The 13,288-nt window shown below is 38.4% G+C and overlaps 1 protein-coding gene across 1 annotated transcript; it reads right to left on the reverse strand.

The window, feature by feature from the left end:
- Positions 1 to 11,484: 11,484 nt before the first annotated feature.
- LOC114499045 (olfactory receptor 1052-like) lies at positions 11,485 to 12,745 on the reverse strand. The gene has a single exon (XM_028515004.2). The coding sequence runs from the start codon at positions 12,563 to 12,565 to the stop codon at positions 11,627 to 11,629; it is 939 nt and encodes a 312-aa protein (XP_028370805.1). The 5' UTR covers positions 12,566 to 12,745; the 3' UTR covers positions 11,485 to 11,626.
- Positions 12,746 to 13,288: the final 543 nt, after the last annotated feature.

The following is a 13,288-nucleotide window of genomic DNA, read 5'->3' on the forward strand; positions in this document are numbered from 1 at the left end:
AAAGTCCAGTGAATTCAGAGGAAATCATATTGAACTCTGCCCGCATTTCCCCCAAAATCCAAATACTGCCTATTGTTGTCTTTTTGTTTAAAGCCTTCTATTTATGCTTACTTCAAAGGTAAAGTATAAAATTGAGAAAGGATTGCAAGTGAAAATTCTGGGGAGTTCTGCTCATTGGATTGTTTTTTTCATTGTTCAATTTCACTTGTCTCCATCCGCCCCCCATTACTCTCCCCTGCTCTACCCACCTCCCTCCTTCCACTTCCTTTCCTTTCCTCCCTCCCCGTTGTCTACTTCCATGGGTCCTTGATACATGTTCCTTTACTTGACCCTTACCTTTCTTCCCCCTGTTATTCCCCTTCTCCCTCTCCCATCCTATCTGGTCAATGTCAGGTTCTTCTTTATTTCCATGTCTCTGGTTCTATTTTGCTGGTTTGTTTGTTTTGTTGATTAGGTTCTGTGTATAGGTGAGCTCAGAAGGCCTTTTTCTGCTTTGCCTATTTCACTTAGCATAATATTCTCCAATTCCATCCATGCTGTTGCAAAAGGTAAGAGTTCCTTCTTTCTTTCTGCTGTGTAGTGTTCCAATGTGTAAATGTACTGCAGCCTTTTGATCCACTCACTTACTGATGGGCACTTGGGCGATTTCCAGCATTTGGCTATTGTTAATTGTGCTGCTGTGAACACTGGCATATATAAGTTCTTTTGAATTGGTGTTGCAGGATTCTTAGGATATAATCCCAGCAATGGAAATGCTGGGTTAAAAGGCAGTTCCATGTTTAGTATTCTGAGAAAATTTCTTAGTGATTACTTTGATTCTTCTTTTCCTTGAGTAGCTCTGAAATCTGCCTCTCTTTGCTTTAAAGAATTGGTCTTTGGAGGTCAATTGAGTTCTATGGCCCACTGTTATAATTTACCCAATCAATATATCATGTATGTCATATGTGACTCCTTCTGTTCTGTGAGAATATAGTGGCAGTGCAGTTGAAGTTAGGAGAATAGAAAAAGGAAATTGGTGTAATGATGTAGTGATCAGTGTGCAGTTCTCCAAATACTTGGCATGACCTCATTTGAATATCTCTTCCTGTAGACAGATCATGAAAAAAAGGAAATATTTCTTTTAAAAATATACAAAGTATAGAAAATGGAGAAGCCAAAGAACTTATATATAGGATCCATGGACATGAACTAAAGGCGGGTATGGGGGGAAAGTGGGTGGGAGGGGGTGTGAAGTATGGAGAGGAATAAAGGGGGAGAAATGGAAAAACTGTAAAAACATAATAAATAATACATAAATATATAAATAAGTAAACAGTCCATACTGAAAAGAAATTAAAAAATAAACAGTACAGGTAAGAGATCAAAAGTAAAAAGTCCTCCCAGCTCCTCAATCTCTGCCTGCATTTTATTGTATGTCCTACCATTTATGTATACATCTTCAAAGTAATTAGATTGATAAAAGTACTTAAAATTTTGTGTAACCATTTATACCCTCTATAGCTTTCATAGCACAAATTCAGTTCAAGGATGATAAAAATTAGAGAAATCTAAAACAGAAACCAGACAAACGGCAAGTCCCTGCACTGACTTCCGTGTTCCATCCAGTCTGTCTGCAGCAGGGTTCAGCCCTGCCTCCCGACTGAGCTGGGTTATATCACCAAGTCCGTGTCTGGTCCCTGGGAGTTGAACATGGTCTTTCAGGAATATGTGGCAGATATAATTAATTATAAGTTTTATCATGTGTTATTTTTCTACAGGCAGAATGACTGAGAAAGAACTTCCGACTTAAAAAAAAAATACTAGGTGTGTTGAAAAACCACCTAAGAATATTTCCACCAGCTAAACACAAGAGAGTGCTGTACCTGTGGGGCTGAAGAGCTCTAACCACTGTCTTATTTCTCTGTGTATATGTGGAGGAGGTGGGGTCCTCCTTTGTCACCTTCTTCAGATTCCTCCCCACACTCATTTTCCCCTCAGGTGCTCCCTGTCTCCAGGGATGCCAGCTGCCTCAGGCAACACTCCCTTCAAGCAGGATCCAAAGGTGATCTTCAAAAAGTGGGAACCTGTGTAGTGTAACTCCCATTCCCCATGACATACAGAGTATGGAGAGCAACATATTGTCAAAAAGTGGGTAGTTTAAATTCATTCCCAAAGGTTTTATGTTCCAATAGAACGTCTTTCTTTAACTATGAGTTGAGGGTGGAAGATTCACAACACAATTTAAGGTTTTAGGGCAAACAAGAGAGAAAAATATTCTTTATTTACAGGTTTTCCTGATATCACAGGTGCCCCCAACACAGTACTAGCTAGAGTCCAGTCTTCTCATAATCTCCTTCTCCCAGAAAATGGCTGTGTGGCCCTGAGGCATGGGTCCTTATCACAAAGGGCAGCACCTGACAATGCCTCCAAGGAAAACCAGTTCAGTGAGGCTTCCTGGCACAGGAACAAGGGAATGGTGAGTGAAGGCTGCTAAAAATTCTTCTGATATATAAGCGAGCTAGTACTTCCTGGTGACAAAAGACAATCACTTAATGAAATAGTTTATGGAAGTTGTATTCTTTGTTAACTTGACAATAATATTTTGAAAATGTGTGTATATAAGAAACTGTTAGAGATTTGGATTATCTAATAAGTTTCATAGCAAACTTTCAGTGCGAAGAAGAGAAAAATTAGAGAAATCTAAAACAGAAATCAGACAATTGCCTACAATCTCATAGTAAATAATTTTTGCTTTTTGAAAAAAAAATTTAAAGATATATATTATAAAATGTAGATTTTTGAAAGTTAAAATGTCCCTGCATCCAAGCCCTGAGCAAAAATCAGAAAACTAGCCTTTCAAAGACTGTTTGTGGACCCTAATACAATCGATGCCAAAATGGTTAATAGTTGAGTGTGTTTTTATAAAGCACACAGAATTACAATCATTCTGCTTTTATTGTCTCATGTCTGTATCCTTTTGTTCAGTACTATGTACAGGAGATTCCCGCAACTCATTGCATGAGAGGACAGTTTATTCATTCTCTTCGCTCTGCAGTATTCCAATGAATAATCATACTAAATACTTTGGTCAAATCCTAAACAATGCTACATTGATCATTTTTGTACAACCTTTGCATGTACATACTTTCTTATTCCTGATTGGGGACTCAAGACATGGAAAATTTTAACTTAAGGTACAAAGTTATAAGTCTAGCAAGTAATGTGTATGTTAAAGCTTTCCTTTCAGAAACTGCAGATAAGGCCCATCCTGGCCCCTGGGAAAACAGCTGGCCTCCTGGGGCACTGATAGAAGAACACTGCCTGGGGACATCTGGACCTTTTGTGTTCCAGGAAGAGCAAACAGCCAACATCTCATGGAAATAACTAACTGCCAAGAATAGGAATGCTGAAGTTTAGCTCATCTAATCCTACCTGAATTTCAAAGCCCTCACTCTTCCTTGTTTATCCACTGACCCCCACCTTATAAAAATTCTGGCCAGGAAAGAGAAGGAAAGATGGTTTGTTAGGGTATGAACCCATCATCTGCTCATATCTCCAGCCATATGAATAAAGCCCCATAAAGATTCAATCACTGTCATTGCTCATAGGATTTGGTATTGACAGGTAGCCAGTGTCTTTTACAGTTACATTTCTATTGGGTACAAAACTACTGGTGGGATTTTAGGAGCAGCTACAGCAGAAAACTGCCATATAGTTTTCCAAAGTTGAAAGCCAATTCTGACTTCCATGAGTGAGTGGGAGCTATCTGCATTCCACATTCAAACAGGCACTTTGTGTTAATTCTGAGAATCTTTCTCATGGTAGCTGCTATTTAGGTGAGTCATGGCACAGCATGTACACACAGAAAATGCTTAAGTGGTAAGTATACAACTTGTTTTAAAAAGTATCCTAATAATTGGTATCCAGAACAAGAAATAGATCATTAGAATTGCTAAAACCTTCTACTTTCTCCCCTCTTTTTAGTTCTCTTTAGTTCACACATTAGACTCATCTCTGCCTATAGTAGCTAGAAGCATATGAAATCTAAATTTAAATACATTTTAGTTGTCTTATAGGGGGCTGGTGTGCTACCTCAATGCTATTATTGTAATCGGAAAAGACACCGGCGTTCGGGCTGCTTGTCACTACCAAATCCAATAACCAATGACAGTGATTGAATATTTTATAGGCGCTTTATTCAGATGGCCAGCGAGAAGATGGCGGGTTCATACCCTAACAAACCATCTTTCCCTTTTTTTCTTGGCCAGATCTTTTATAAGGGGGTTGGGGGAGAGCAAACAAGGTGTCAGCGAAAGCCTTTGAAATTCAACAGTTGCCTCCAAGGGGGAAGGGCAGTCGCTTGCTTCTTCCTGATACAGATGTCTCCAAGAGGTCATCTGCTTACTCTTAGGCACCAAGATAGGCCTTATCTGTAGTTACTGAAACAAAAAAAAAAAACCTTAACATACACATTACTTGCTAGATTTATGACTATGTACCTTAAGCTAAATTTTCCCAAGTCTTAAGCCCCTATCATTATCTTTGTGCTTGTAGGGTAGACACCCACCTCTCCTTGGGCTTTAGTCTAGTCCAGTTGCACTCCTGCCATGTTGCTGTTCAAGACAGGACCCATCCAGAGGTAAAATTTCCAAAGCCATGGGTTAAAATGGACTCATGATTACCACAGGAAGCATCTCCTATTGTTTTCCTACTGTACTGTGTTTCAGAATCTCAGAAACAATAGCTCCTTAACAACAAAGCAGTCTCATTGCCCTCCTTGGGTTTTCCTAGCAATCTGAAATGTTTTTAAACTGGAAAAGACACCATGTTCCTGTTGCCTGGCATGTGGAAAACCCAGTAAGCAGAAACAGGGATATGATTCTAATGGGCGCTTTATTCAGATGTCCAGGAATCTGAGAAGATGGGGGCTTTGCAGAGCTTTGGGAGCTTTGCTTAACAAAACTGTCTCACATTTTCTTTGCAAGCCAACATTTTTTCAACAGGGAAGGCACGAAGCATTAGGTGAAAGAAATGTTAGCATTCTTGTGAGGCAGTTAGCTGCTCACAGGGGTGGGTGGTTGTCTGTTCCCCCCTGGAACACAATGGTGCAGATGCCTCTATTTGTCCCCTGGGTGGTGGTCTTGGGCAGTGCCCCAGGAGGTTGGCTGTCCCTCCCAGGAACCAGGATGGGCCTTATCTATCTGTAGTTTCTGAAACAATAGCTTTAACATATGCATTACTTACTAGGATTATAACTATTTGCCTTAAAATAAAATTTTCCAACTCTTTAGTCCCCTAGCATTTTCACTCAAAGGCATTTTGTAAGGGCATCAAGAAAGTGAATGACTTCTGGTTTGTGTAAATAGTTAAGATTGCCCTTGCTTCTTGTGTGATCCTTCAAATTCATGTCCTTGTCCCAGTTTGCTAAACAAGCCACTTCCAGTGCTTTGATCATCAACAAAGTAGAGCAGAGGCTTGTGAAATTGTCAAATATCTTGGTAAATGCTGTTTGGTTTATTTATTTTTCAAAGGATTTATCTGTATGTCTTTAACATTCCCTTATTTTAACATCCACAACCACTTTATGCTCTTGCATAGAAGCAACAAAAAGTGAACTGAAGGAACATACTAGGCTGTCAGGGAATTTTTTCAGCCTTAGATGTACAAACATTCAATATCAGTGAACATGTTTAGTACCTTTCTTTCAGGTGCTGTGCTAGAGCTTGGATAAAGAATTAGAAAGCACAGTCCTGAATCTCAGAGTGCTTGAAATCCCACCTTGATGACAATGACTAAGAAAGAGAGTCATAGATTCCACAATGTCCTAAGACACATGATGGTGTATGGAGCAGTATAAAGAGTGAAGGACGGAAGGACAGCCCCTGGAGGAAGCCAATGAATTGTGAATTGCAGCACAGGGATTGACGCATGAGGCCAGCCCCCTTTGCTTTTCATACCTTAGCCACACTGGTGGCTAAGCTCTTAAATCCCAGAGAAATGAGATAGTGTTGTCCAACTCAAGGCCTCTCTACTAGCTGATCCATCAGCCTAGAATGCTTCTCTAACTACTCAAAGCTCTCAGTTAATTCCCACTTATCTTTTTGTTTGCAGATAACTGTGTTCATATGAGAAGCACATTTATTCTTCTTTCTATTTGATCAATATGCTTTGGATATATAGTGCCTAGGCTTTTTTCTTTATGGCATAATTTTAGTTTATTATAAGTAATTCAAATGATCATTTATCAAAATTTGTAACTTCCAGCAGATGATAAGCTTCATCATTGCAAAGTGTGCAGGAGTTGCTGTGGAGTAAAATCACATAGAAGTGCAACAGACACTTTGGAAACTGTCAGTAAGTTTTAAAAAATTAAATTAATGTACCAATAAAAGATCAATGCAATAGAAATTGGTAAGTAGAATTCCACAGCATTTGTACAAATAGAGAGTACCACGTATACATTCCAGACATAAAAGAGAGCATGGGGTATGTAAAAAATGACACATTTTACTGTGGGTGAAACACAGTATAAATAGTTACTGGTTCATCTGAAATGAATCAAAAACAGTTCAACTTTTTGCAACGTAATATATGTAACTTTGGGAGATTATATATACATAAATATGCGTGTACACACACACACACACCTCTATATCCCAGTACATAATTTTTCAAAGGAGCCATTTTTTATTTCTAAGTTGTTCCAGGCCCTCTTCACATTCTTGGTCTGTACGTCATAAGTCTGATGGTTTATCATGGACATCACAAGGGGATAAAACCATGAGCTCGTTTTGGTTTGATCTGTGAAGTAGGAACAACTTGGCCCAAAATACATGAAGATCGAGTCCCCTGGGAAATTACCACCACAGTTAAGTACAAGGTGCAGCTGGAATAAGGTTAGAACTTCCCCTCAGCACAGTCGCTCTTCATTAGTGCTAGGATATATAACAATTGGCACAAAACATCCTTCATCCTAATGAAGCCCAAAATTGTGAATATCACCAACTCATTCACCTGAGAATCTCATCAATATAGCTGAGGTGGGCCATCACAGAGGAAATGGTTAATCTCATTTGACCCACAGGAACATAAGCAGCATATTAACATTGTATTTATTGAAGTATCTATAATTCCCATCATGTGCTCCCAAGCCATGAGCATGGTGCACACTCCACTGGACATGGTGAATGTAAAGAGGAAGTGGATGCTACTGGTCTTTTGTCCATCAAGGGCCATCACTGCCAGCTTTAGACACTCAGATTCTGCAAAGGTGCAAAAGATGAAGAATTTCAGAGAGCAGCCACAGAAGGGAATTGACTTCTTGGCAAATAAACCTACCAGCATTCTGGGTCCAGTTACTGTTGTGTAGTGGAGGTCACTGAAAGAGAGGTGGCCGAGAAAAAATATATTGGTGTGTGCACCCAGAAACAGGCCAAAAGAAAAAGGACATCACTAGCATTTCAGAAATTCTCCCCATACCCATCACAAGCTGATGTCAAGCATACTAGATCAGTTTGTATGTTTCTGAGGTATACAGTAATCAAGTCATATAATTTTTTATACATCTCTGTCTGGCTTATTTCACTCAACTCTATGTTTGTAAAATTTCTCTGTGCTGTTTTATGTGGAAGCAGTTCATCCATTTTTATTGCTGTGTAGTTTTCCAATGTAGAAAGTCATCATGAAATAATGTGCCAAACATGCACCATGGGTCAGCAAACTATAGCACATAAAGCTTAATTGAAGCTGGGATGCACCATTTCTTTGTATATCATTGATGTTTTCTTTTATGAAACAAAAGTAAATCTCAGTGGTTGTGGAAAAATTTTACAGCCTACAAATCTTTAAAAAATGTACTACTTGTTGCTTTAAGGAAAAGTTTGTCAACTCCTGATATAAAGTATTGAGAAAAACTGAGTTGTTTTCTCTTTTATACTGTTGTAAATAATCAGTGGTGAATATTTTGTACCTGTGTTTGAAAGAACATATTCATTGGTTTCCCTTGAGGGTAATTCTAAGATTGTTATTTGGGTCATAGACTATATATATGATGAACATTGATGAAGTGCATTGAACGGCTTAGGTACTCTTCTCGACCTTCAGTTAGTTAATTGTGTAATAATCAATGACAGGTACTATATTCTCCCCATTTCACAGAGAGTTAACTGAGGCATAGAAAAATTAAATAATTTATTCAAAGTGCCACTCAGTATCTGGGCACAGAGCTGGCATATGAATCAAGGGAATCTAACTTCTTCCCTCATCCAATGATCTCCCTAGGTCAATGGATAATCTACACATGATCTCACACACATGCACATCTACACACTTTTCTGAGGTATATACTATATCTTTTAAGACAACCAGCTATAATCCATTGCCAAATTGACTTTAAGCAGCAATTTTATGAATTTTAAATGTTTTCTTATAGTTTGGGGCTATAAACTGCATTGGACTATGTGAAAAACGAGTGCTTGGTGAAATTCTTGTGAGAGACTTTGTGTATGTCCTGGTAAGGCTGTTGTGGGTTGTCTCTTAGAGCTTGTGAGTAGGGAACTAGATGCATCTTGGAAAGTGGTATCTCACAAGAAATCCACCTTCACACCTGAGGCTTTCTTAGTGGTGTCATTTACGCATTTGTTTGTCAAGGTGTACATCAACAACTCAGCACAAGGATGACCTTGGTGTGGAACTGAGACAAATTTACTAAAACTAGGAGAGGACTCTCCTTACGGGTGGACACAGAAGTCAGGTGAGACAGCCATAAAGAGAATGTTTTCCCCCTCCCAGTAATAAAGTGGATTTAAGACTGAGAAAAGCGTGAAAAATTAGGAGATGATGATGTGATGAAACCATGTCCACTAGTTGCCCTATGTGGAGAGATGCCACTCAGTAAATGATGTGTCTGTGCAGGCTAGCTTATCCAGGGGAGGGGATTATAGACAAAATGATTCACAACATTTTTTTATCACAGTGCTTCAGAGTAAATGCAAAGGATGTGTGAACCAAGGGACACATGTTGCCTCCAATGTATGACAATACAGCAGCTTTCTTGAGTAACTGAATTTCAAAGGAATCAGTATGCCAAAGTGTCATTTTGTGGGGTAGTATTCTACCCTACTTCTCTTCTTTAATTGTATAACATTGAATTCCCCTGGTTCACAATTTTTTTTACATATATATATATATATATATATATATACACACATTTGAAATCTATCACTGTATCTATTTAATCTGTATGGGTATAGATATGTTTTTCTACATTCTCAGAGTCCTTAGCATACAATTTATATGAATAATGACTCAGTAAATGTGTGTTTTGAATTTTTTTTCTTTTGTTAAACTGGTAGATATTCAACAGAGTATAGAAATTAACAGCCATTAAAAGCTGATTCTGCTAATGTAGTTCATTTGTATGAGGATATTTTTAATAGTTCATTTTCATTGTATTTTTTCATTACTATTTATCACCCTTATACACTCATCCACTTTCACCCATCCTAAGAGTATGGTCTTTTATAAAATATATGTTGTTGGATAATGCTTTGAAAGATACAATATATTCTACTATACTGTTGCTCATAGTATATTTCCAGTGGAAACTGGAGCAGAGATATGTGAGACAGACAAATCTGAAGAATGTTCAACTATGAATGCTCTTTACTTAGAGTGTGAGTCACATGTAGGTCTTTACAGATCCATCACTTTAGCATCCACGGCCGTGTATGTACTTTCTGGAGAATGATGAAATATGTATTGCCAAGCCGTATATTCTGAGACTTGTTGTTTTAGTGACATCTAAGAAGATATACAATGTTATCAAGTATTTCATTTTTGCATATATTTGTCTATTTTGTCATGTTGTGTCACTGATACCATTCAGATGCTTTGGATAATACACATGGAATGCTCAGTCCTTGAGCTAAGAACACTCACAATGTCATATAGGAGATGGTGATATACTAACAGCATGATATGAGTACAATGCTTAAAGGAGATAGTTTTCTGTGACTTAAGAATGGGACATTTATCCAGAGGTGAGAAGTGTGTTGTTTCATTCTTATGGTATTTGAAGAACGTACATGAAGCACACTTTATATGTTAAAGGGAGGGGTGTGTGCATGCATATAAAGAGAAAAGGACCTAAATGAGAAGTCTTCTGCAGTCTATTTGTCTGTCTTTCATGAAAAAGAGAGAGCCTCCAGGTATTTTTTATAAAAAGACAACCTTAAAATTAAATGAATATTCTGAGAACCTGAGATTGTATAATGTTTTTATAACAGTATTAATAGTTATTCAATAATAATGTAAATACCAAGTACAATCACCTTAAGGTGTTAAAATAGATCTTAGCATTACTGAACATCAAACCACTAAGAAGTGAGCACTATTAAATTGTGTTTAGACTAAGGTTTCAGTTAATTTCACAGATTGAAAGAGAACCAATTTAAGGCATTGCAACTGGAATAGTAATGTAAGTACTACTTGGTTGTTTTTTCTCCATCAAACTTAAATTTTTCTTAATAACTCTTTAACTTAAACTATATCAATTTGGAATTCCATGTTTTTAAAAATGCTAATCAGTATAATGTGTGAACATGTTGTAAAGGGAGATAAAGTAACATACATTAAGCACACTTTATACATTGAGAAGATAGTGACTATCAGAGAAGGTCAAGGTCCTAGACACCCAAGCATTGTTCATACAGTTTCTGTAGAGTTGGCAAGGGCATGTATCTGTTCCCCAGAGTGAGGGCAAGAGGACACATCCAGAGTCTGATGTGAAGGCTATGATGTGCCATATAAATGTAGAGCTGCTGATCCTGCTGACCCCCTGGGGTAGAATGATCAGAAATAGAGGATCTGAGAAGTTGTCTTCATGACATGATCTGTGTCCCTGGTACTTACTCAGCCTTGGGCAAAGAAGAAGTAGAGGTGAATTCTGAGTAAAATGAACATGCTAGATAAAAGAAAACAAAGCTATTTTCTTTTCCATTCACAAAGGTTGCTTTTTACATTGTCCTTCAGGGGAAACACCTTCATTCATTCAATCAATGTTTATGAATGGCATCCTGAAAATGAGCATTGTAAATGACAAAGTAGAAATACTGGTGAACAAGACAGACAAGAGCCTTGAATTTATGGAACTCTGATCTAAAGCAGAAGAAATTTAACTTATTCTTAGTCATTCATTTACTAGTTATTACTTCTAAGTGTTATAATGGGAAATTTATAGGATGTTATGAGTAGAGAGGAAGAAGAAAATGAAAGCTAACTTAAACTATTAAAACTCCCTTCTACCTCAGCAAATTTATTAAAACCATTGCTTGAAAAACTGGAACTTTAAACATGGAGGAAGATGGTACTATGCCCATATCACTCTGGGGTATATACACTCATGAAGAGAGGAGAGTAGTACACCAAGATCCTCTTTGCAAAACAGTAGAGTTAACCTATTACTTCTTTCCTTTGGTTCAAAGAGATAAAGATTCATGATGACTAATTCTTCAAATTCAGTTTAGGCACAAAGGTGGGTAAGGAAATATCCAGAATTGTATTTGTGAGACTACAGAAAACTGTGCCAATGTCCATAAACTTTAGCTGTCAACATCTGCAAATAAAACCTTTGTGACTGAACACACTTTCACCCAGTACTTGATTTAATGCCAACTGCTTTTTTCAGGGCACCTTTCACATCCTTATTCCTCAAACTGTAGATCAGTGGGTTTAACATGGGAATGACAACTGCATAGAAAACAGAGACCACTTTGTCAGTGTCCGTGGAGTTACTGGAACTAGGTCGGAAATACATGAAAAAGAGTGTCCCATAAAATATAGCTACAGAAGTTAAATGGGAGGCACAGGTAGAGAAGGCTTTGCGTCTGCCTGTGGCTGACTTCATGCGAAGGATGGTAGTGATGATGTAGCTGTAGGAAAGGAGGACAGTGATGAGGCTGGACCCCACAATACAACTACAGGCAATGGTCATTGCTATTTCAATGGTGGTTGTGTCTGAGGTGGAGAGGGCTAGTAAGGGTGGCACATCACAGAAAAAATGATTGATGATATTGGACTTGCAGAATGACAATTGAGTTAAGCAATAGGTAAAGATGGTCATATCCATAAAACCTGCAGTGTAGGCAGTGGCCATGAGCTGGATGCACACTCTCCTGGACATGGTAACAGTATACAGAAGTGGATTACAAATGGCTACATAACGGTCATACGCCATGACAGACAACATGACACAGTCCACATCTGCAAAAACACCAAAACAGAACATCTGCACCACGCATAAGTTATATGCAATCTTCTTTTGCTGAGATAAGAAATCTGCCAGCATCTTGGGGGAGACAGAGGTGGAGTAGCAGACATCACAGAAAGACAAATTGCTCAGGAAATAATACATGGGCGTGTGGAGTTGGGGGTCCATGCTGATTAGCAGGATCATCCCCAGGTTGGCAATCACAGTGATGCTATAAACCAGCAGGAAGAGCACAAAGAGCCCCTGCTGCACATCCCACCTGCCAGAGAGTCCTAAGAGTATGAAGTCTGTCAACATGGTGCAGTTCTCAATGCTCATCACTCAGATCTGGAAATCCCTGTTTGTGGAGGAAGGAAATGCAAATGGAGGGCAAATCATCCGAGTGTCTTGGCAGTTACACTGCTGGTTCTTTCTATTTGTCAGCAGTTAGAAAAAGAGCTCAACAATGCACATTCTCTTTAAGTAAACAGACTCTCTGAAATATTTCCAATTTAATGTGAATTGGTAAAATGATACTAATACAGCTTATATAGAATAGGTAGCACACTTTGATACAAAATAAGTAATTTTCATACCTATGTAGTATTTTTTATCTTATTGATTAAGAAATCGATGTCCTCAGAGTTGACCAAGTTGTTCTTAGAATAATTTGATTCAGATAAACCATATCTAATTACAAGGTTGTTTCGGTTCTTGATGTAGTGTAAGTGTTGTTATATTCTGTAATAAAAAAGCACAGTGAAGTGAGAGATGCAGATAACAAATATATCTCTTGATTCTTCCCTCATTATCCAATGCTGTAAAGCAGGCAGATCACTGGTTTTTCTTCATGTGTTGTGTCCCCACTTTTCCTATGCAGCCTCAGTCAACAAGGGATAAAGACAGTCTGTGATCCAGGACTCCCAGAGCAGGGGGGTATTCTCTAGAGAAGAAGTTGGAGGGGTCACCATTGATGACAGGTTAGAGTGCACACACTGGGACGTGTAAGGCTTACCATGTGCCCTCAGACAGAACTGCTTGGGGGAGGTGTGTTGGGACCCC

Source organism: Phyllostomus discolor, chromosome 6 (assembly GCF_004126475.2).
Source record: "Phyllostomus discolor isolate MPI-MPIP mPhyDis1 chromosome 6, mPhyDis1.pri.v3, whole genome shotgun sequence".
Classification (NCBI taxonomy): Eukaryota; Metazoa; Chordata; class Mammalia; order Chiroptera; family Phyllostomidae; genus Phyllostomus; species Phyllostomus discolor.